The sequence below is a fragment of the Bufo bufo genome, chromosome 2 (genome assembly GCF_905171765.1).
Source record: "Bufo bufo chromosome 2, aBufBuf1.1, whole genome shotgun sequence".
Lineage (NCBI taxonomy): Eukaryota > Metazoa > Chordata > Amphibia > Anura > Bufonidae > Bufo > Bufo bufo.
In genome coordinates, this window is record NC_053390.1 from 118147770 (window position 1) to 118174196 (window position 26427).

The 26427-nt window shown below is 43.1% G+C and overlaps 1 protein-coding gene across 1 annotated transcript in view; it reads right to left on the reverse strand.

Moving 5' to 3' along the window:
- Positions 1-25780, reverse strand: part of MAP1B (microtubule associated protein 1B) — an 83438-nt gene extending 57658 nt beyond the window's left edge. Inside the window, exon 1 of the mRNA XM_040421472.1 lies at positions 25524-25780. Within this exon, the coding sequence (XP_040277406.1) occupies positions 25524-25704 (181 nt within the window). The 5' untranslated portion in view covers positions 25705-25780. The remainder of the gene's footprint in view (positions 1-25523) is intronic.
- Between the last annotated feature and the right edge of the window lie 647 nt (positions 25781-26427).

The following is a 26427-nucleotide window of genomic DNA, read 5'->3' on the forward strand; positions in this document are numbered from 1 at the left end:
CCAAAGAGCTCTCACTATCAGTGAATCAAGCCATCATTAGGCTGAAAAAAACAAAACAAACCAATCAGAGAGATAGCAAAAACATTAGGCGTGGCCAAAACACCTGTTTAGAACATTCTTAAAAATAAGGAACGCACTGGTGAGCTCAGCAACACCAAAAGACATGGAAGACCACGGAAAACAACTGTGGTGGATGACAGAAGAATTCTTTCCCTGGTGAAGAAAACACCCTTCACAACAGTTGGCCAGATCAAGAACACTCACCAGGAGGTAGGTGTATGTGTGTCAAAGTCAACAATCAAGAGAAGACTTCACCAGAGTGAATACAGAGGGTTCACCACAAGATGTAAACCATTGGTGAGCCTTAAAAACAGGAAGACCAGATTAGAGTTTGCCAAACAACATCTAAAAAAGCCTTCACAGTTCTGGAACAACATCCTATGGACAGATGAGACCAAGCAGAGAAGAGAAGAGTATGGAGAAGGAAAGGAACTGCTCATGATCCTAAGCATACCACCTCATAAGTGAAGCATGGTGGTGGTAGTGTCATGGTGTGGGCATGTATGGCTGCCAATGGAACCGATTCTCTTGTATTTATTGATGATGTGACTGCTGACAAAAGCAGTAGGATGAATTCTGAAGAGTTTCGGGCAATATTATCTACTCATAGTCAGCCAAATGCTTCAGAACTCATTGGACGGCGCTTCACAGTGCAGATGGACAATGACCCAAAGCATACTGCAAAAGCAACCAAAGAGTTTTTTAAGGGAAAGAAGTGGAATGTTATGCAATGGCCAAGTCAATCACCTGACCTGAATCCGATTGAGCATGCATTTCACTTGCTGAAGACAAAACTGAAGGGAAAATGCCCCAAGAACAAGCAGGAACTGAAGACAGTTGCAGTAGAGGCCTGGCAGAGCATCACCAGGGATGAAACCCAGCGTCTGGTGATGTCTATGCGTTCCAGACTTCAGGCTGTAATTGACTGCAAAGGATTTGCAACCAAATATTAAAAAGTGAAAGTTTGATTATTCTGTCCCATTACTTTTGGTTCCTTAACAAGTGGGAGGCACATATGCAAACTGTTGTAATTCCTACACCGTTCACCTTAGTTGGATGTAAATACCCTCAAATTAAAGCTGACAGTCTGCAGTTAAAGCACGTCTTGTTAGTTTCATTTCAAATCCATTGTGGTGGTGTATAGAGCCAAAAATGTTAGAATTGTGTCGATGTCCCAATATTTATGGACCTGACTGTAAAATAGATAAAGATCAATGAAAATCTAAACAGGATTTGATATTCTACTAACAATTCTGTCTTGTAGCCTCAGAGAACCTCAAGAATTCCTCTCCAAATGCATACAGAGACAATCTTCCGCAGACATATGGTTATCAGTGACTGTTACGTCTACAGTAGGATGTTCTAAGGCATAGCTTTCATATACACATGATGACAATCGGAGGTGACAGCCTTTACAGTCTGGCAGATTCCTCTTTTGGAAGAATTCTTCCATACCTGGATGAACTACTGTACATAATCAGGCTTCATTGTTTAAAAGGAAGTTATAACAACTTGTAAATTAAAGGGGTTCTGTCATGAAGACAACTAGAGCACTATACTGCACGGGAGCCCCCCGAGCAGAGAGATGCTAAGTATTAGCTGCTTTCCCTCTGGCGGACCAAGCTTGTCCATGTATTACAGGGATGGCATTCAGAGGAGATGTAACTTACCCAGGAAGTAACAGCGGGTTAGAGAATAGCTGAGATCATCTGATCTCAGGGCTGGCTACATTACAATAAATACAGTTGCAGTCTTGAAAAAGTCCCTTTAAAGAGAACCCGTCATCTCTTCTGACTTACGCGTTTTAGAAACGACTTACATTCCCCATGTAAAAACAATTCTATTGACTTTATGTTGACTCTATGCTGTGTCATTCCTTTATTATTCCTGCTAAAAGTTATATGAATGAATTAGTAGCAGTTTGCAGTCAAGGTCCAGATGGGTGTTACTAGTTGGGGGGAGGGGTTTCCTGCTCAATCTGACACTATCTGATTGGTACCGCCAGTGTGAGATTTTGCAGGGACACCCCCTAACTGGTAACACCCATTTGGACCCTCATTGCATACGGCAAGTAATTCATTTATAACTTCTAGCAGGAATAATAAATGAATGGCTCTCAACATAGAGTCAAAAGAATAGATGACAGAACAGTTCTTACATTGCGTACACTGCTAGGACTCCAAATGATCCCCTGTAATCTATGAAGGAGCATGACTGCAAGTGTTTAACTCTCTTGCAATGCCAGAGCAGCAAAGCATTGCGCAGTTATCATTAAAGTTGATGGGCTGTCCGATTTGGGTCCTCCAGAGAGGCACTTTTTGCAATCCCTCTCTACTCTGACCCCTAAATGGGCACCCCTGTTTATTAACTTACAATCCCCAATAGAGTATTTAAAAATGGGTATTTTTAAGCCAGACAATATCATACCCCTGTCGCTTCGCAGTCATGGCATGTCATGTCACTACTCCACTGACGATCATTATGTTGTTGCAATCTGGAATCGCAATCTTCAAATCATGTGACACATATGATTTGCAGCCCCAGCCTTAGGCCGCTTTCACACTGTAAAGCCTGATTCACACATCAGTGTGCCGTACGTGTTCTCCACAGACAGCACACTTACCCATATATTTTAATGTGTGTATTCGCACATCAGTTTTTTTACCATGGTCCGTGGGTCCGTGTTTTTAGCACCGAAGCATGCTCTATTTTGTCTGCGTTCACGGATCCATCACGCCCATTATAGTCTATGGGTCCGTGAAAACCATCTGTGTTTCATCCGTGTTTCACGGATCATTAGGAAGAGATGCATTGAAAATTATTTTTCAGCTGTTCAGTGTCAGTGAAACACGGATGATACACGGAAAAAACGGACGCAACATGGATTCATCACAGACATCTTCACAGAGGCATCGATGACCACCTTTTCATGGATTTAAACACGGACGTGTGAATGAGGTTTAGGGCTCAGGCACACGACTGTATGTATTTTGCGGTCCGCAAAAAAAAGGATCCGCAAGAAATACGGATCACGTCCGTGTGCATTCCGCATTTTGCGGAACAGAACAGCTGGCCCCTAACAGAACAGTACTATCCTTGTCTGTAATGCGGACAATAATAGGACATCTATTTTTTTGCGTAATGGACACACGGAAATAGAATGCACACGGAGTAACTTCTGTTTTTTTTGCGGACCCATTGAAATGAATGGTTCCACATAGGGTCCACAAAAAAAACTGACACGGAAAAAAAAATACGTTCGTGTGCATGAGCCCTTAACCGCCTCAGCTCCCCTAGCTTAAACCCCCTTAATAACCAGACCACTTTTTACAATTCTGCACTACACTACTTTCACGGTTTATTGCTCGGTCCTACAACTTACCACCCAAATGAATTTTACCTCCTTTTCTTCTCACTAATAGAGCTTTCATTTGGTGGTATTTCATTGCTACTGACATTTTAACTTTTTTTGTTATCAATCAAAATTTAGCGAAATTTTTGCAAAAAAATTTTATTTTTCACTTTCAGTTGTAAAATTTTTCAAATAAAACTACATTTCTATATAAATTTTTCTCTAAATTTATTGTTCTACATGTCTTTGATAAAAAAAAAATAAGTGTATATTTATTGGTTTGGGTAAAAGTTATAGCGTTTACAAACTATGGTACAAAAATGTGAATTTCCTCTTTTTGAAGCAGCTCTGACTTTCTGAGCACCTGTCATGTTTCCTGAGGTTCTACAATGCCCAGACAGTAAAAACACCCCACAAATGACCCCATTTCGGAAAGTAGACATCCTAAGGTATTCGCTGATGGGCATAGTGAGTTAATAGAACTTTTTATTTTTTGTCACAAGTTAGCCGAAAATGAAGATTTTTATTTTTATTTTTTTCCTTACGAAGTCTCATATTCCACTAACCGGTGACAAAAAATAAAAAATTCTAGGAACTTGCCATGTCCCTCACGGAATACCTTGGGGTGTCTTCTTTCCAAAATGGGGTCACTTGTGGGGTATTTATACTGTCCTGGCATTTTAGGGGACCTAGTGCGTGAGAAGTAGTTTGAAATCAAAATGTGTAAAAAATGCCCTGTGAAATCCTAAAGGTGCTCTTTGGAATGTGGGCCCCTTTGCCTACCTAGGCTGCAAAAAAGTGTCACACATGTGGTATCGCCGTACTCAGGAGAAGTTGGGCAATGTGTTTTGGGGTGTCTTTTTACATATACCCATGCTGGGTGAGAGAAATATCTCTCTAAAAGACAACTTTTCCCATTTATTTATACAAAGTTGGCATTTGACCGAGATATTTATCTCACCCAGCATGGGTATATGTAAAATGACACCCCAAAACACATTGCCCAACTTCTCCTGAGTACGGCGATACCACATGTGTGACACTTTTTTGCAGCCTAGATGCGCAAAGGGGCCCAAATTCCTTTTAGGAGGGCATTTTTAGACATTTGGATCCCAGACTTCTTCTCATTCTTTAGGGCCCCTAAAATGCCAGGGCAGTATAAATACCCCACATGTGACCCCATTTTGGTATTCCGTGAGGGGCATGTGACCCCAAGGTATTCCGTGAGGGGCATGGCGAGTTCATAGAAGTTTTTTTTTTTGGCACAAGTTAGCGGAAATAGATTTTTTTTTGTTTTTTCTCACAAAGTCTCCCTTTCCGCTAACTTGGGACAAAAAGTTCAATTTTTCATGGACTCAATATTCCCCTCAGCGAATACCTTGGGGTGTCTTCTTTCCGAAATGGGGTCACATGTGGGGTATTTTTACTGCCCTGGCATTTTAGGGGCCCTAAAGCGTGAGAAGAAGTCTGGAATATAAATGTCTAAAAAATTTTACGCATTTGGATTCCGTGAGGGGTATGGTGAGTTCATGTGAGATTTTATTTTTTGTCACAAGTTAGTGGAATATGAGACTTTGTAAGAAAAAACCAAAAAACAAAAAATCTATTTTCCGCTAACTTGTGCCAAAAAAATGTCTGAATGGAGCCTTACAGGGGGGTGATCAATGACAGGGGGGTGATCAGGGAGTCTATATGGGGTGATCACCACCCTGTCATTGATCACCCCCCTGTAAGGCTCCATTCAGACGTCCGTATGTGTTTTGCGGATCCGCGGTGTCCGTGTTTTGCGGATCCACGGATCCGCGGATCCGCAAAACACATACGGACGTCTGAATGGAGCCTTACAGGGGGGTGATCAATGACAGGGGGGTGATCACCCCATATAGACTCCCTGATCACCCCCCTGTCATTGATCACCCCCCTGTAAGGCTCCATTCAGAGGTCCGTATGTGTTTTGCGGATCCACGGATCCATGGATCGGATCCGCAAAACACATACAGACGTCTGAATGGAGCTTTACAGGGGGGTGATCAATCACAGGGGGGGGATCAGGGAGTCTATATGGGGTGATCACCCCCCCTGTAAGGCTCCATTCAGACGTCTGTATGTGTTTTGCGGATCCGATCCGTGGATCCGCAAAACACATACGGACCTCTGAATGGAGCCTTACAGGGGGGTGATCAATGACAGGGGGGTGATCAGGGAGTCTATATGGGGTGATTACCCCCCTGTCATTGATCACCCCCTTGTAAGGCTCCATTCAGACATCCGTATGTGTTTTGCGGATCCGATCCATGGATCCGTGGATCCGTAAAACACATATGGACGTTTGAATGGAGCCTTACAGGGGGGTGATCAATGACAGGGGGGTGATCAATGACAGGGGGGTGATCAGGGAATCTATATGGGGTGATCAGGGGTTAATAAGGGGTTAATAACTGACAGGGGGGGTGTAGTGTAGTGTAGTGTGGTCCTTGGTGCTACTTATTACAGAGCTGCCTGTGTCCTCTGGTGGTCGATCCAAGCAAAAGGGACCACCAGAGGACCAGGTAGCAGGTATATTAGACGCTGTTATCAAAACAGCGTCTAATATACCTGTTAGGGGTTAAAAAAATCGCATCTACAGCCTGCCAGCAAACGATCGCCGCTGGCAGGCTGTAGATCCACTCACTTACCTGCAGTTCCTGTGAACGCGCGCCTGTGTGCGCGCGTTCACAGGAAATCTCGCGTCTCGCGAGATGACGCGTAGATGCGTGACTCTGCCTGAGTGAGCCACCTCCGGAACGCGATCCTGCGTTAGGCGGTCCGGAGGCGGTTAAAGGGGTTATCCCACTTCGCATTTTTATACTTACCTGCTGCCAGCACGCCGTTCACTTCCTAGATTGTGGCTGGGGGGGCTTCATCTTGATTGAAGTCTTCTCCCGGCCGGGCTGCGCGCTGGACTGAATGTGCACGCCGCCGCGCATGCGCCATGGTGACTTACTCCTGGCCAGTATAGTACAGAGCCGGCGTGCGCGTTCGCTGATCTATACTATTCTGGGCAGAAAGAAGTCACCATCGCACATGCGCGGCAGCGTGCGCGTTCAGGACAGAGAGAGGCCCGGCCAGGAGAAAAGAAGGAGTCTTCTGCGCAAGCGCAGCCACCGGTGTTTTGGAGAAGAGCGGTGGCGGTAAACAGGGGAGACCAAATGACAACAATGAGGTAAGTGGGGATGAATTTTCTCCTAAACAGTGGGAATTGGTTAATCAAATATATTTACAAAAATTATCACTGTCAAATCATTAACAGATTTAACAGGGATAACCCCTTTAAGTGTTTGATCAGTGATTTCTATCAGTGATTCTGGGCCAAAACCAGGTGCAGGTCAAAAACACAGAACAGGTGGTCACAGAGTCGGACTGCCCTACCAGAGTACTGGAGGATGCCACAGTGGACCCCACAGGTCCAGGAGGAAAACCCATTTGGAGCTACCCTTGGAGTCAACCACTTGGCACTAGGGTCTATTTCTTTGAAGCAAAACCTATTAGACTTTATTGATGATATGGAGGTTGGGCCCCGAGAATAATTTTCTCTGGTCCAACGCTGCAGGTGGAAATCTTCCCACTTTACCATATCTCCTTGTCAATCAAAGTGCAGAGGGTGCAGCAGTTGCAGAGAGAGCAGAGCCTCTAGGTGTAATAGCAACGCCCCCGTTGCTCCTAGAGACTCATTTGCATATATTAAAACTTTGTTTTTCTCAGCAATGCGAGTACATATGAACATAGGACCAACACAGATTCCTTCAGCTGCCAAGAGCACATGTAATGGGTCAGCTAGTGTCATAGGTACAAATCTGCTGACAGATGCCCTTTAAAAGATATAAATGTTCTTCATATTTCACATCGTTATAAAATTTTACAAAAGCTGATTTTTAAATACAGAAACATAAGATTTATCTGAGATACAAAATGATAACCTATTTAAATACAAGACATTCCAAGTAATTTTTCACTGCTCCACTTAATGAAGCGTAGTCTTATTTCTTGCTATCCTTTCATCACTAGGCTCTTATCGGCCACTAACAAGCCTGCGGTCTCTCGTTTGGGACATCTCTGAATGGCTACTTAGAATTCAAAGAAATTAAAATAGGAATCACACATGACTGCGGAGTGCTGGAAAATCAAGGAACATAATGAGCTATTAGCGGCATGTAGTGATGTTAGGCTACACTTAGAAGTGGAAGGCACAGAGAAGAAGACCCAAGACATTGACCTGTTCCATGCGTGGAAAGCATGGGACCGATATGTCCACCATATTCATTAGTGTATAACACATTGTTGCAACTTGTTAATTAATTGTAAGACTAGACATAAGCTAGCTATTCAGTGGCTTGCAAAAGTTTGGGCACCCCTGGTCAAAATGACTGTTACTGTGAACAGTCAATCAAGTTGAAGATTAATTGATTTCCAAAAGGCATAAAGTTAAAGATGACATTGCCTTTGTATTTTAAGCAACAACATTTATTTTATTTTCATCTTTTACATTTTCAAAATAACAAAAAAGAAAAAGGGGCTGAAGCGAAACTTTGGGAACCCTGCATGGTTAGTACCCCCTTTAGCAAATATCACAGATTGTAAATGCTTTTTGTAGCTAGCCAAGAGTCTTTCAATTCTTGTTTGAGGCATTTTCATCCATTCTTCCTTGCAAAAGTCTTCCAGTTCGGTGAGATTCCTGGGTCGTCTTGCACGCACTGCTATTTTGAGGTCTATCCCCATATCTTCAGTGATGTTTAGATCAGGGGACTGGGAGGGCCATGGTAAAACCTTCAGCTTGCGCCTTTTGAGGTAGTTTCAGGTTGCCATTTCCTCATCATGCCATTAAAACACAAGAATAGTGAAAGCCAAGAGAAGGTCTGGAAGACCTTAACTGCTCATAGTAACAGCAATTTTGACCAGGGGTGTCCAAACTTTTGCATGCCACTGCATATGCTTCAGATAAAAGTCAGTCATTACTGACTTTGGCAGGATCTACATCTACTGATCTAATGTGTATGGGTGAACCCTACTCTTCCGTGAACTATGAAATAAGGATCGGGCATGTTCTGGGCTTTTAGTAGCTAGATATTTTTATGAAAAATAAATAAATAAAAAAAAAAAAAAAATATATATATATATATATACATATATCAGTAATTATTGTTATACTATTCATTTTTAATGAAAGAAAAAAAGTAGCTGTAACTTCATTGTTCGTAATTCATGTAGGTTAGCAAACTGCTGGACTACAGGGAGTTTCAGGAGGTTTCAGTCAGGAGTTAAGGGAGATGTGGCTCAACACTTTCCTATAGGCAGTCATTGCTGGGTGTTATCTGAAGTAAAGTAGCAATCTGCTTAGTTACACCACGATACAACCTTTGGATCCATATCATGTTATATAAGCATTTTTGTTGCTTAGGATTCTTGGAAAGCTGATCTGAATTATTTTTGTATTTGCATACAATTAAAAGTTTAGCATAGCCACTGAGTTATTCAATAAAATGTATCTGTATAGTGCCACCTGCTGTTTGTTCCTCTTTTTATTTCTTTGTCCTGCTCACTGAGATGGCCGCACATGCTCAGTTTCATCCTTAAACTGTCTCCTGAGCTGTGATAGGGAGAGCATTGACACGCCTCCTGAGCTGTGATAGGGAGAGCTGAGACACGCCTCCTGAGCTGTGATAGGTAGAGCATTGACACGCCCCCTGAGCTGCAGCAGAAAAGACACTCCCCTTGGGATGTCAGCTTCATATAAATCTAGCAGAGCAATGAATGAAGAAATATCTGGATCTGATCAGTGGGGGCCTGACACCTGGGACCCCCGCCGATCAGCTGTTTGAGAAGGCACAAATGCTCACAGTAGTGCCGAAGCCTTCTCTCAGCTAATTAAGCAAAGCTTAGGCCACGTGACCGATGATGTCACATGGCCTAAGAAAAGCTGGAGAAAGCCAAGGCACTACTGCGAGCTCCTCTGCCTTCTCGAGCAGCTGAGCAGCAAGGGTCCCAGGTGTTGGACCCCCACCAATCAGATATTGATGACATATCCTGAGGATACTGTAGGTCATCAGTAAAAAACTCTTGGAAACCCCTTCCTAGAAAATAGTGCCTCACATATAGCCCCATCTGGTCTAAATCCATGTGGTATGTGGTATGTTGCAGTAAAGCAACAACCGGACGGAGTCCTTGTAAGAAATGGTTTTGGTGGTGGTACCCAGGTGTAGGAATGGCCGAGTGGTATAGGGTGGTCTGCAATGTCCCTTACTGTTTGGTATGTGTCACGGTGCTCCTACCTGGATACGCTGGATCCCAGGCGTTGTCTTCCGAAGCAACAAATAAAGGGGGTAGTTAACTTGGGGATGAAGAGTAAATTGAGTCCAGACCCTGTGATGAAGTTCAGTAACAGCTTTACTTGGCATAAACGTTTCTCCAAGCGGGTTACAGACTTTGTCTTGGTTCTAGCAGGATTTAGCATTAAAACTCTGGCAGGCAAACTCGTCTCTGCTACATCTGTTGCTCTCTGGCTCTACTGTATTAACAGGGTAGCTGTATAACTTAACTTCCTCTGGATGCTGCAACTTCTCTTTGTATGGTCTGTTTCTCAATTATGCCAGGGAACTCTCCTCCTGGCTCCTGAGGCTCTAAGTTGTGGCCTCCATATCCAGAAGAGCTGATGGTGCTCTAGCTGTCTTGGCCTGGGAACGTCGAACAGCAACGGGCCGAGCACTTGCTTCCTTCCCCTAGCAGGGGGTAAGCTAGACTGCTCTAGAAACTGGTCCCCACCCTTCCTGAAGGAAGTGAGACTCGCCCACTCCTCCACAGAGGGGGGTTAGAATAGAATGGAAAGCTCCATTCTATGTAACTATAGCTCTGCTGTGTTTGCTGCCACCTGCAGGTAAACCAGGCACATCACACGTGAACATAAACAGTTACAAAATAGGAAATGAACAGTGTCTGGACCTGAAATAAATACACATATTGACATGAGGTTAACCAGTAAAGGCAGTAGCAGGGTGCAAAGTTGGTAATGCCATTCTGGGGCATTACATATGTAATACGCACACAATTTTTTTCTCCACTGTCTATAGAGAGATGTCGTTATACTGTATACTCTATTTCTATGAATTTAGAAGCAGGGATGAATGAATGAAGGGTGCCTGGGATGCTTCTCTATGACATTACTATGCCAGCACTGAAGGGAGAGAAAGCTACTGAGAATATTAGTCCACCTCTGAATGCAGGAGAAGGTGGACCAAAAGGATAAACAGTAGGGGGGGCTACCAGGGAGGAAAATGCACATAAAAAAGTGAACAATAGTTTTACTGCACATATATTGCAATACTTCTATTCAGTGCACAGTAATACTTTTATTGGTATAACCCCTCGAACATAACTTTAAAAGTCTAAATTCTAATAAATAAAAATATGAGGGTGGTTTAACATGCAGCATTTTTTGATGCAGCTTCTTGAGCCATTCCCAATGAATGGAAAATATGAAGGAAGGACTTATACTTTACATTTCTTTTGGATCTACACCTAGCATTAGCGGGGGGGGAACTGCTTAAAAAACTGCAGTATTTTAAAAAAAATGTTGGTTGCGAAAGCACCCTTAAAATAACATTTATGGAGGGCAACCGGATTATCACATTAGTTCCAGTGCTGTCGATATAACTCAATAAGCTTTTATATTTATTGCATACAGCAGAGCACCTGCTACCCACAATGTATAAGACCCTCAAATAATCAACTTAAGAAGATTGTAACCCTGAGCCCATCTCATGACTGATATTATATGTACATTCTGGGTAATTTGGTGAAGATGCAGTATGGTACACATTTACATACATATACGTACAACATGAATATAATACTATGAAAACAAATGTAAGTAATCTAGTCTAATAAAAATGAGTCTACAAGAAAGGAGGGGAGGCCAGAGAACACAAGTCATGCCCTTCACAGGCCTGCAGTTAAATATAGCAGCTGCCTGACCGTGTCCCTAGAGTTGCAAAGCTGTGCACTTCTGAAGAATACCGCATCCTTGTAACGGTGCATAGATCCATAACTAGGTCACCTCCCACTCTCACCGGCCGGATATGGCTTTAAGGAAATCAAATATGCATGGGCAACTATAAACCTTCCAAAATGGGTGGCTAACAACATATAGAGGAGAATGGAAACCTTCTGGGATTCCTAGAAAGGAATCACAATGTGCTTTTTATTTTTATAGTGCAATGCATTATTTTTTTTTTAAAGGGAAACTGTCACCTCTAAAATGAGTACTAAAGTAAGCATACTGTCATATAGGGTACGAGCTCCTGAACATAACTAGGGATGAGCGAACCCAACGTTTTCAGGTCCGGGTTCGGCGTTCGGGCCTTTAAGAGGCATTCCGTTTTGATTTCCAACATAATATCAGTCTATGGGCAGCATAACGGATCTGTCTGGTTTCCATTATGCAGGACAGGACTTTGTTTTCCGTCCTGCATAATGGAAACCAGACAGATCCGTTATGCTGCCCATAGCCTTCTATTAAGCCTGAATGCCTCTTAAAGGTTTCCATTTTGCATTCTATCATAGAATTCCACTATATTCTGTGTTAATGGAATCCATAACAGAATTCCTCCACCGCCCAAATGCCGAACCCAAACCTGAAACCGTCTGGTTCGCCCATACCTAAACATAACCATGCCTTTCTTTTGAAAATCCATTTTTTCTCATCCTGTGTTCGGTGCACTATAGCCGGGGCTACTCTGTTTGGTGCACCTGGCTTTTCCTGTGTCATCACTAACGGCTCTGAAAATACTTGGGAGGGGATAGATAGTTTATTTAGGCAGGCGATACAGAGCGTGTCACGCTATTACCCCAACTCCCCTGACGAAGCCGCATCGCGGCGAAACATGTCGGCTGGGGTAGTAACAATCTCCAATTTTTAGACAGGTTGCAGTATAGGGCAAGATCCACAACTAGGAGGGTCGCAATTTTTGTCCAGCTCGATACATATTGTGTAAATGTTCGGAGGCTAACTGCCTGATCTCCCAGCGTGTGAGATGTGTGAATGAATGATGGATGTCTGTCACATAGGGATATAGGAATACATTGTATCTATTTATTATAGAAACTCCTATACTTAGGACCTATAGGGACACCAAACAATTCACCATTGAAAACACACCTGCTAACCTGTGGAGATATATGGCCACAGAGTATCCATGAGGTTGGCCACCTCTTGAGTAGAGTGCAGAGCGAGCGACGGCGCCCCAGGAAAGACGTAAAGTAACTGACTTAGCCTAAAACTGCAACCTGATATTTTTAAATTACCTTGTAGTATTGGTTTCTCTAAGTATTTTCGTTTTAAAAGTAAATAATAAAGGTTAAAGTTTTAACATATAGATAGGACCCCTAAAAGGAGTTTTTGGTCAGAGCTCTTTGTTACATACAGGTGAAACTCGAAAAATTTGAATATCGTGCAAAAGTTCATTTATTTCAATAATGCAACTTAAAAGGTAAACTAACATATGAGATCGACTCATTACATGCAAAGCGAGATATGTCAAGCCTTTATTTGTTATAATTTGGATGATTATGGCTTACAGCTTATGAAACCCCAAAGTCACAATTTGCTCAGGGGATATGGATTAATTAGCTGACTAGAGTGTGACACCTTGAGCCTAGAATATTGAACCCTTTCACAATATTAACTCCTTTTAAGTTGCATTACTAAAATAAATGAACTTTTGCACGATATTCAAATTTTTCGAGTTTCACCTGTAGCCTGATGTTTTCTAGTCCCCTGGCTCTTAGCCCCACCTAAAGGTCAGTTGGCATACTTACTTCATACTTCAGGAATGTGGCCAGGTATCAGGCGTCACTAACCAACTACATTACAAGGAATTAAAGGGGAAGAACCACTAAAATACGCCATTGCTTTCTGTGATGGAAGCACTTCTTTACTTGTGTCCTACTTTCCCCTGTTCTCACTCTAGCACTGGGCTGTTCCATACACATTATATTGCTGATGGATCCTGACAAAATTGGTGTTATACAGCAGCAAATATCTAATGTGTATGGCTAAAAGTATTTGAATGCGATTAACTGGATCCAGGCCTATATTTAGATTTTGAGTGCCTGCAGCCTTTCCACTTTTAACTAAAAGTATCCACTAGGAGATTTTGTTGATAATGTTAAAAATTTGACATCATTTTCATAAAATAAGATAAAATAAGATTTTATTATTGATGGCCTATCCTTAAGATAGTCCATCTACCGTATATGTGATCGGCGGGGGTCAAACACCCTGCACCTCTGCCAATTAGCTGTTTCAGAGGAACTCCATCACCGGTACTACGCATATCTGCCCATGGTGTAGGGGACATAGCTGGTAACTGCCGTGCTACTCCTATTATAATTATGTGGATCACGGCAGTGATGAAATCTGGAAAACTCCTTTAAGGAGAGACACAAATAAAGATATTCATAAAGATATTTAATTCATTTTGTTTTATTGGACACACCACCACCATGCAATGAAACAGAATCATCAAGATGTGACTGAAGTGTAGACTTTCAAAGGGTTTTACAAAAATTTGACATTAACCATTTAAGAATTACAGGCATTTTTAAACAGCCCTTTCACCTTTGCAGGTTCAAAAGCAGTTGGACAAGCTAAAATAATTATAAAGAGGTATTCCGGTTTTAATGATTACATTTCTTTGTTGAGAGAATCAGCTGTTATACAATTTTCTAATATACATCAAGTTAAAAGTTTGCTGGCAGACATTTATTATATCTGTTCAGTAGTCTCTCTAAAAAAAAAATGGTACATCCTGTTTTAGCCCTGAGATCTGAATAGAACTAAACTAAGCATGGCGTCAATCATGTGACCCTCACATGTGTCATGTGACCTCTGGCATTCAGTTAATTGGCTGGGTATCTAACACAGAAGCACATCTCTGGGTGTGTTTGTTGTGATTGTTTTTACACTTAACTTTATTGTAATAACCACAATAATAATCATTATTCTACCATTAGTCCTATTTAGTTATCACAAGGATGTGTCCTGTATTCCTGCCCAGCACATACAGTGGGGGAAATAATTATTTGACCCCTCACTGATTTTGTAAGTTTGTCCAATGACAAAGAAATGAAAAGTCTCAGAACAGTATCATTTCAATGGTAGGTTTATTGTAACAGTGGCAGATAGCACATCAAAAGGAAAATCGAAAAAATAACTTTAAATAAAAGATAGCAACTGATTTGCATTTCATTGAGTGAAATAAGTATTTGAACCCCTACCAACCATTAAGAGTTCTGGCTCCCACAGAGTGGTTAGACACTTCTACTCAATTAGTCACCCTCATTAAGGACACCTGTCTTAACTAGTCACCTGTATAAAAGACACCTGTCCACAGAATCAATCAATCAAGCAGACTCCAAACTCTCCAACATGGGAAAGACCAAAGAGCTGTCCAAGGATGTCAGAGATAAAATTGTAGACCTGCACAAGGCTGGAATGGGCTACAAAACCATTAGCAAGAAGCTGGGAGAGAAGGTGACAACTGTTGGTGCGATTGTTCGAAAATGGAAGGAGCACAAAATGACCATCAATCGACCTCGCTCTGGGGCTCCACGCAAGATCTCACCTCGTGGGGTGTCAATGGTTCTGAGAAAGGTGAAAAAGCATCCTAGAACTACACGGGAGGAGTTAGTTAATGACCTCAAATTAGCAGGGACCACAGTCACCAAGAAAACCATTGGAAACACATTACACCGCAATGGATTAAAATCCTGCAGGGCTCGCAAGGTCCCCCTGCTCAGGAAGGCACATGTGCAGGCCCGTCTGAAGTTTGCCAATGAACACCTGAATGATTCAGAGAGTGACTGGGAGAAGGTGCTGTGGTCTGATGAGACCAAAATAGAGCTCTTTGGCATTAACTCAACTCGCTGTGTTTGGAGGAAGAAAAATGCTGCCTATGACCCCCAAAACACCGTCCCCACCGTCAAGCATGGGGGTGGAAACATTTTGCTTTGGGGGTGTTTTTCTGCTAAGGGCACAGGACAACTTATTCGCATAAACGGGAAAATGGACGGAGCCATGTATCGTGAAATCCTGAGCGACAACCTCCTTCCCTCTGCCAGGAAACTGAAAATGGGTCGTGGATGGGTGTTCCAGCACGACAATGACCCAAAACATACAGCAAAGGCAACAAAGGAGTGGCTCAAGAAGAAGCACATTAAGGTCATGGAGTGGCCTAGTCAGTCTCCGGACCTTAATCCAATCGAAAACCTATGGAGGGAGCTCAAGCTCAGAGTTGCACAGAGACAGCCTCGAAACTATAGGGATTTAGAGATGATCTGCAAAGAGGAGTGGACCAACATTCCTCCTAAAATGTGCGCAAACTTGGTCATCAATTACAAGAAACGTTTGACCTCTGTGCTTGCAAACAAGGGTTTTTCCACCAAGTATTAAGTCTTTTTTTGTTAGAGGGTTCAAATACTTATTTCACTCAATGAAATGCAAATCAGTTGCTATCTTTTATTTAAAGTTATTTTTTCGATTTTCCTTTTGATGTGCTATCTGCCACTGTTACAATAAACCTACCATTGAAATGATACTGTTCTGAGACTTTTCATTTCTTTGTCATTGGACAAACTTACAAAATCAGTGAGGGGTCAAATAATTATTTCCCCCACTGTATACCGTATGTCATGTAACTCAGTTGTTTACTAATTGCCTGGAGTCACGTGATGTGAAGAGTGTCACATGACTGATGCCATGTTTCAGTTAGGCCATGGATATATTACACAGGTTGATCCATGGGCTATACCATTCTACTGTGCTTATAGGGGCCAACTGCCTGATATAAGAAACATATGTAAGCAGAATTTTATAGATGTGTATATTCGAAAATGGCATGATTTCTTATTATGTAAACAAATACATTAAAAAATAAAAACTGAAATACCCCTATAAGAATTATTTTAAAAAATTTGGATGCAATTCCTTTGTAGTCAATGACGTCCTGAAGTTTGAATTGCATGGACATCACCAAATGCTGTTTCCTCCCTTTAGATGCTTATTCAGGTCTATACTGTAACTGTTGTCAGTCCATCCTTGTTCGTGGGATTGTCTGCTTCCATTTTGTCTTCAGCAATTAAAAAGCCGCCTCATCGAGGTTGAGGTCAGATGAATGACTCAGTCATCAAAAAAATATCCTAGTACTTTGCCTTAAGAGGCTCTTAATGGCTTTTGCGGTACGTTTTGATCACTGCTTGGAAAATTTTATAGATATTTTCTACCAAAGTCTTATCTGGCCTTTCTGTTCTTGAGTATTACTGGTGGTGAGCGGCATGAGATAAACAATCTGGACTTACATTTATGTAGGCATCTCTTTAGTGAAGACTTACGCCTATGTTGTCGAGACTGTTTCTGAATTGGCTACAAGGGTTTTTCTTTACCTAGGAAACAATTCTGCAATCATCCGCTTTTGTTGTACTCCGTGCTCCTCCAGGCCTCGTGGTGGTGCCGAGCTTGTCAATGCTTTCCTTCTATTTAAGAAGGTACCAAATTATTAATTTTGCCTCATGTTTCTACCATTTCTCTCTGATTATTCTGGAATTTTTGAGCCTTGTGATGGCCTCCCTCACTTGTATTGATATCTTTTTTGGACTACATGTTGAGTTCCCATGAACAGCGACTCAGATTCAACATTTGAAGTCAACTCCAAACCTCATATCTCCTTACACTGTCATGAAACACTGACATAATAGGCCACCATGGACCATGAAACGGCTGAAATAAACCCCCCTTAAATTTAAGCTGATACTCTACATTCAATCACATCTTGAGGGCTTTTGTTTCAAATCCATTGTGGTGATATGTAGAGCCAAATTATGAAACGTGTGTCACTATCCAAAAAATTCTGGACCCAGTTGTATATATATTGCATTTACTTACTAAAAAGGTTTCTAAAACAGTCTATACCTATTCATAGGTTGTATCTAGAATTGTTGTTTAAACAGGTTGTCTGGGCTTTTTCTATTGATGACCTATCCTCAGGATAGGTCATAAATATCAGATTCGTGGGGGTGCGACACACAGCACCCCCGCTGATCATCTGTTTGAGGAGACGGCACGCGCAGTGCGCATGTGCCATATCCCTTCTCTCTTCCTGTCCACTACTGCTGTCCCACAGACATACAGCAGTGCACAGGAAGAGAGATGGGAGATGGCATGTGTCGGACCCCCACCGATCTGATATTGATGACCTATCCTAAGGATAAGTCATCAATAGAAAAAGCCCAGACAATCCCTTTAAGTGAATGGATGGCTGCAATACCACATAAACCTGTGGACAGGTATAAGGTGATATTAGGAATAACAGATACACATACTAAACTACTGGTTACTCAGGGTTTATTTCTATGATGGTGATAAAAGGTTATTCTTACTCTTAGGATAGTCCATTAATTTCAGATCAGGGATTTTTATAACTTTTGATCAGCACTCCTTCCTTGATTACCGGATACAGCCCAGTATCAGATGTGTCTAGTATTACAACTCCGTCCCATTCACTTAAAGGGGTTGTCCCTTCTGTATGTGTATGGCAAGTCCACAGGAGATGATATAAATACCTGGTAGGTACAAGATGCACATCTGGGACCAGCTCCTACCTCATGAACAGGGCCTTGTGGAGGAATGGAGAGGACACTGTACATGTGCGGCTCTCTCCATTCACTGCTATGGGACTTATGAATATTACTGAGTATGCTTACTTGAAGAGTTTCTGAGCCATTAATGTGCAGCATTTGCTCTATTGCTGACGGGGCCCCATTCTTGCAATAGGAGCGAGTCCCAGAGGTGGAACCCTCACAGATCAGATATTCATAGCACTTCCTATAGATATTTCATAAATGTCCCTATGGGATGACCCCTTTAAATGGGACCAACTGTAAAATCAGGTACAGCCATTACCAACATTACAGAGCTGTGCCTAGTAAAAAATGAAGGGCTGATCAGCAGGGGTGCAGGCAGATCACCGAAGATCTGACATTGATGGCCCATCAATTTTGTAGTCCCTTTTTATATTTTTCTTGAATTCTGGCATAGGCATCACACAGTTTAGGAAAAACCACCATGACTTGCACTATATTTGTTACAACTGTCTAACACAAAGGGATAAGGTTCACGAGGGGCGGACTGGCCATAGATCCTACAGGAAAATGTCCTGGTGGGCTGATGCCCATAGGGCCAATAGAGCCCTCCTCACTGCCACTGGCTGGGTACATACTTCTGGGGTAACACTAGGGGTCATTGTTAGGCAGCATGCTGAAGGTAGGGCTGGTCTGGTTTTATGGCTCACATCTCACCTCCTGAGCCCCTTGCTTCATATCCATATTAGAGACAATTGGAGGAGGAGGAAGAGAACAGAACATGACAGCTATTGATGGCCAGCACAATGAGACAGCTTCTGGGGAGGTATTTTGTGCTGCATTGAGGTAGTTGGTTCTGTGGGATGGTATTCTGTGCTGCACTATGGTATTACTGACCCTGCCAACTTGTCTTGGCATCATCTACTTCTGTTGCCCAACCTTGTGTCAATTTTGACCCACCTACAACACTGGAGCCGCTTTTACGGTAGTTGTTTTTTCAGGGCCACTTGTAGTTCCCAGTCCACCCCTGAGTATCACTTGGTAGGGTGATATTGACTTTATTCAATCCTGAATGACTTATTGTATCCCAGAAGCAAGTACTAATGGGACTAGACCACAATGTGACTCAGCAATGTCAAATAGCCTATTGACTTGGTCTTGCGGATATGTAAGTCACATTGCTGCATTAAGTCATCACTTAGCCCAAGGAACATGACACAGAAAATAAAGTCCTATATAATTCTAGTAGCTGATCATCACATTTTTATCTCAGCCCTGATCCTATAAGCAGCCTTCCCTATATGCATGTAGCATACAAATCAGCCACTTATCTGAATACCTTTTCTGTCTTCTCTTCTTCATTCATATTCCTACTGCAATAGATACTAATTCTTCAAACTACATTTAAAGAGGACCTGTCATCTGTTTTCTCTTATGTAAATTGCCTACCTAACATTATATCCGCTGCTTTCCTGATTACAGCGATGTCTTTCTTTAATCTCTAGGTCCCCCCTCCCGTTCTTCAAATATGGCCCCGCGAACCTGCCGAGAATGGCGGGTTCGGCCAACACACTAACGTGTATGGAGAGCTCCAGATACTTCCTCCACAGATGATGTCAGGGAAAACAAGGATCGGGTGAAATAAATATTTTCGCCTGATCCTTTTATTCTCCCAGGAGATATGCCATCACCAGCAGTGTCTGGCAGCGGCTTTCTCCACTCTCCCCATAGAATACATGTACACATTCAACCGAGCTGAACATGTATGTGTATGGGGAAGCCGGGAGGGAGTTGGGGGAGATAGTCGATAGCTACTGAATGTGTATGGGCAGCTTAAGCCGTTCCTTAATGTATCTTCATGCAAGGTAAGTACTGCATTGAGCTTTCTGTTATACTTCCCACGCAAATAATTTCCTCAGTCTAGTATATTCTTATGTGTAGAATTTACCATAGGCTTCACAACAGAAATTCCCGGCTGATACTTGCCTACTCTGCCGGTTTTTCTGTGTGGAATCAAGAATTAGAATGAGTAGTATGCTCTGTTTTTTTTTATTGATGTGCATAAGGTTACAAAAAACCCAGTCACATGTGCAATGCATGACAATTGTCATTGGATTTGATCCAGATTTAGGACCTAAACATGTGAACGGACTCCTAAGGTATACATGGTAGCAGCTGCATGTCTGTGCGCAGTTTTCCAACTGAATGTTAATGGGTGTGGGATTTTGCAAGTAAAGTAAGGTTAGTTTCACCCTAGCGCTATGTATGCAGCTGACTGCTCCCTGCCGGATCTCTCTGCGCAGCGGTTTTCTTCCAGCCGATTTTCTGCATATTTGCCGGGTTGCAGCAGGATCTCCACCGGTCCCCATTATAGTTTATGAGGCCATACTACAACATTTAAGCTTTTGAGAATGCAGAGAGATCCGGCAGCCTACTGGATACTTAGTGCTAATGTGAACCTTTTCTTAGTAAACAGCAGTCTTACTGTCACGGCTGAGTCATGGTCTGGTGGTAGTGGACCGTGACACTTTAGCCGTGCATGCTTGTTGCCAGTGGCAACATGTAGTTTTTAGCATGTTTCCACATTTCCCCTTTAAGGTTGGGGTCCCTTCCCATTCTGGTGGGTTTGGGGTTAAAGTGTGAGCAAGGTGGAGCTGGGTGTGGGCTGTTATAGTACTTGGGCTTGGAGCCTGAGATTAGTGGGACTTCAGCTTCTTGTAGAGCTGGAGTTATGCTGCCATCCTGGACCTTACTATCTGTCCAGTTTGAGGGCCACCTTGTTGGACATACTGTCACAGTGGGGAGAGGGGGGAAACTCCACACCGTACAATGTAGGTTGGCGGGATATGCCACTAGGCCTGGAAACAGGAATAAAGGGAGCAGGTCACCTTCTAACACATCCCTAAATCCTAGCCCTGACTTCCTAACTGTATGAGCGAACCCTAATGGAGGGAGGGCTCATACCCGGAACCTTGGACCCTACTAACCCTAGAAATAATGTCAGGGCTAGGAGACGACCTATTCATCCACGACATGGATGAACCGGAGTCTCCAGCAGGCCTAGCAACAAGGAAAGGGACAGACAGTAGCATAAACCAGATTGGCAGGTAAGCACCCAGCGCAAACAACACACACTGGAACAACAGCACTAGTGCCAACCTGATAAGGGGATCTGAACTCCCCGAAACGCGTTGCTTTTACTTGTGCACATTTTTTATGGAATAAAGAAACCTTTCTACATCCAATATTGTCTGAATTAGGATTGAAGCGCCGGAGCAGGATTTCCTTTTTACCCACTCCCCACCGTGACAGTATGTCCAACAAGGTGGCCCTCAAACTGGACAGATGGTTAGGTCCAGGATGGCAGCATAACTCCAGCTCCACAAGAAGCTGAAGTCCCACTAACCTCAGGCTCCAAGCCCAAGTACTATAAGAGCCCACACCCAGCTCCAGTTTACTCACACTTTAAAGGGAGTCTGTCACCAGATTGTGACCTTATAGACCGCTTACATAGCGCTCTAGCATAGCAGTCTATGATTCTAATGGTACCTTTGATGTTTTCTTGTGAAGTTCCCCCAAGGCAAAAACGGACTTTTATTCATATGTAAATTAGGGCTCGCAAGTGCCCAGGGCGGCGTTCACCTCGTTGGTGCCCAGGCTGTTCTGCCTCTTTTCGTCATATCCCCGCCCCAGCCTCTTCCTCTGCCCGCCCCGCTCTTCCTTTGCGTCCTCCTTCTCTGCAGCGAGATCCCGCGCCTGCACTATCCACGGCCAACGGCGAGAAACAGCGGCGAGGAGGAGCACCAGAGACACCCACAATGGGCATCGCAGTGCGCATGCCCCGGCCAAGCAATGGATAGTGCAGGCGCGGGATCTCGCTGCAGAGAAGGAAGACGCAAAGGAAGAGCGGGGTGGGCAGAGGAAGAGGGTGGGGCGGGGATATGACGAAAAGAGGCAGAACAGCCTGGGCACCAACGAGGTGAACGCCGCCCTGGGCACTTGCGAGCCCTAATTTACATATGAATAAAAGTCCGTTTTTGCCTTGGGGGAACTTCACAAGAAAACATCAAAGGTACCATTAGAATCATAGACTGCTATGCTAGAGCGCTATGTAAGCGGTCTATAAGGTCACAATCTGGTGACAGACTCCCTTTAACCCCATACCCACCAGAATGGGAAGGGACAACAACCTTAAAGTGGAAGTGTGAAAACATGCTAAAAACTACATGTTGCCACTGGCAACAAGCATGCACGGCTAAAGTGTCACGGTTCACTACCACCAGACCATGACACAGCTGTGACACTTACCTGCAAAGGCAAGCAAGCCATTTACAATCATGTGAGGCCATACCCTCATAATAGTTCTATGCATAGAATTATATAGGCTAATTATAGTTAGTATTGAGGGAATCAACCTTCGGACCCAAGATTTGTCTCCGTACTGCATTCAAATATATGGGCTCCGACGAGGGAAATTAGTAATCTCCGAAGTCTGGGGGTACTAGAGCTGACTTCGGATTCCTGTTTTAAAATGCTTTTAAAGTTTACCAATTGAATGTTGAATTTATTCACAGAAGTCTCGCGAGACTTTGGTGATAACTCATTTCAACTCGCCTGAGCCCATACAGGCTCTGTACAGAATTAAAACGAAGTTTTGAGCGAATCGACTTTGGATCTTGTATCCGAAGGTCGTTTCACTCATCCCTAATTATAGTGCTTGATCCGAGTAGGAATACACAAAGGGGAGACAGAGGCAAAATGCAAACGCAACCCAGCTCCTTGGCACTTCCTGAGCCTTGAAGGGACTGTGTCATCAGAAAATAACCTGATTATAGCCTAATTGAGGCATAGTAGAAATGAATTAACTGTGGATTGCAGTTAAAAAAATTGAAAGCAACTGTACAGCCAGTCAGGAACTAAAAAATGATATGTCTTTACCTTCAAGGGTTATTACCTGCTATTTATTTCTTCAGTGTCTGCTGCTTGACCCCCTTTTTTTTGCAGCTCAGCTAAAGGCACGTGATCCATGATGACAGTTAATCTGCAGAGCCTACAGGGAGTGTGAGGTAGTCTGAGACACACCCCCTGTCTTATCATTGGTTTAGACTGCAGCGCTCCTCCTACAGCTCTTCCTCCTCAGATTGGCTGCTGTGTTATGATAGACTAGTGGTCCAGACTTCTAAACCACTAGAGAGATAAGAAGATTGTCAGCTAATTATCAAACATCTACTGAGATAAAGGAGCCTCAGTGAGGGGGAGCCTGGAGAGGTACTTTAGATACAGCTCACCCATTATTATCAATGCTCCCAATACTTCAATGATTCTATTAGAAGCAATGCCACGAGGAGGAACCATGATGTCATCTAAATTACTGCAGATGACAGTTTAGGTGATACATATGCCCTGCCATACTGCCCTTCTTCCTGTAGGCTAATCATTCATGATAACATCCAGGTACTCCGCCATATGTTTAGAAAGCCCCAACAGTTTTAAAAGGGCAAAGCTATTTTCTAAACCGGTCATTAAGACCCATCGCTATACATTTTGGTTTGCATTTACTATGTGCCATGTGACATATTCCTAAGATGGCGATGTCCCTGCTGGCATCAATCTGAATATTAACGTAACGAATGTGGCATGCAGTGCAACGTGTAAAACACTAGAAAATAAATTCCAAAGGGTGTGATGCGGTATATACTGTACGTATATGACAGCATCCCTCCCTGCTAGTATGTTACATACAGTACTACATCAACTAGTGCAAATGCCGTCCATAGCAGCCAATCAGGTCTCTGCTTTCATTTCATAGCTTATACCAGAAAAATGACAGAATCTGGAGCAGAGAACTGTGGGGAATGCAATTTGCTCCAGTTTTCATAGATCTCTGTCTCTTCCATTGTGCCTTTACATGAGAGCCTTGCTGGCCACTTGTCCTCCTGAGAACACTACCTAGGTGTGGCCTGACGACTCGCTGGCACACAGATATATACTTACACACCGAGATATCATTAGATACTACATCACCAGCCTAATTATCCAACCACTGCTTATAAAGGGGTCATACATTTTATGTCATCCGCTTGGTGACATTATTCGCCTTCTCTTTTGCCTGCCATTATATACGTGGGTGTGTTCATTAAAGAATTGCATTATTCTCTAGGTTCTATATTATTTTACATAGGGTTTATTTAGTATCTGCTTTGTGAAGGTTAGGATGATGGCGTGACAAGTGAATGAGGCAGCAGTCTTCGTCCTGTAAAGCCCTGACACAGCAGCCTTCAGCAGCAGGGAGCACACAGCAGATGCTCTCCCCTATGCTGCCTGCACAACCCCTCTTTGTCCACTGTGTGCTGCCGTATGCTGCCGTAGGGACCGCAGTGCGGACTGCACCACGCCCACCAGCCGGCATCTCTCTGCGTTCTGCAAGTGTCATTACTCCAGCCATAGAGCTCTGCTGCAAGGGCAACCGACTGCTGTGCTATTGATCCATGCGAAAAATCTATCACAAATCAATTAAGAAAATGACAGGCCCTTCCGGTGTCATTGGTACCTGGTTTTGTTAAAATCAAATGATGGAGACATCTTAAGGCAGAAAAAAATATAGGAAGCCTATACCAACAATGATCACACCTTACAGTCATGTATATAATATATGGCATCTATGTCACAATGAAAGGTGTATGAATGAGCTAAATCATCAAGAATATTCTATCCATAATTCTGTCTGAATATTACTGCAGCAAAGGATCATGACCTCTAGCGTCACGTTCCACTAAGCCATTAGCATGCACAGATAGCGGTACTCCTGCTTGCCATGGGTGGGGTACAACATGTGTCCTTGCTGTCTTAGAATTCCCCATGTGGCTTCAAGACACAGTAGAAGCGGTGCTGAGACCACAGGGATCTGGAGACGTACACCCACCAGTATGTCTTAAAGTGTCTCCCCAGTAGTCAGTGCGTAGTCAGGCAGAAAGTTTCCCTTTCTAGAAATAATTGTCACATCATCCACCGGTCTCCTCATATGTCAATGACTGCAGGAATGAGTCACAGTATAAGAATAGAACACAAAGCTATGGCATAAATCCTACTTCTACTCCTAGACACTGGTATACATAGAGGCTACTTATGATAGAGATTCCTTCCAGGCTCCTGTGCCTGCTCTCAATGAGACAGCAGAGGGAGGGGCTGCTTTCTTGCCAACTGTTAGATCTGCAGCCCACCACATTTTCCTTCTAGAAGAAAAGGGAGTGGCTGCATCACATTGTCTTTGTTCCCTTTAAAGATCAATATTTCTATTTTCTTGCTACAATGTTTCATATCAGATACACAAAGAACAACAACAACAACAGCAGCATTGTCTGCAGCAGCCACCCAGGAGGTCAGCTTGTAGGGTGCCACCTGTGGTGTGGGTGGCATTGCCCAGGGAGTGCCAGCTGCCAGTGCTTACCTCTCTCTATATTGGTGATAGCACACCTCAAATGGTCCTCTGTCACTATTTCTCCAATCACCACCAGCAGGTAAAATTTATTGTCTAGGAATCTGTGAGACAGGCTGGGGGAGGTAGATGTAGGGTTGAGGATGCTGTATGATGGGTCAATGTCCGCTCCTGGCTCCACCAGTGTTGCCATCCTTGCACAGTACCCCCCAGTTGTGCCTGCCTCTCCCTGGGTGTGATCTTCCTCCCCCTCTCTGTTAGGTACAGCAGCTGAGAGCAGACAGGGAGTGAGCCTGGGAGGAGAGACTGGCTGCCTTTTATATGGAGAGTCTGGGCTGGGACCCTGGGAGGAGAATCACATTAGCTGGCAGTCAGTCTATTTTCCAGCATCCACTCTGATGTCATCTGCAGCAAATCATAGCCTCCGGAAGCAGAATGGGAAGAGGTGCTGAGACAATGCAGGGCAGAGGGATGTGGATGAACTTACCTTCTCATGCACGTCTATGGAGCCTGGATAGATGGAAACAGGTTCTCACACAATAGGGAAAGTCATTAGCATACTGAGCATACTGTATAACAATTGTAATTGCTAACTTTCATTTATCTATCATCTATCTATCTATCTATCTATCTATCTATCTATCTATCTATCTATCTATCTATCTATCTATCTATGTATCCATCTATCTATCTATCTATCCATCCATCCATCCATCCATCCATCCATCTATCTATCTATCTATCCATCTATCTGTCTATCTATCTATCTATCTATCTATCTATCTTTGGCTTTCAGGTGAAATTTATAGAAAACGTATTTAAGTAGAAGCATGTAATGGTGATTTCCTCATCTCAAACTATTTATTGAAACAAATACCAACACCAGTGGTGGGCATAGCCCCACAAAAATGTCAAT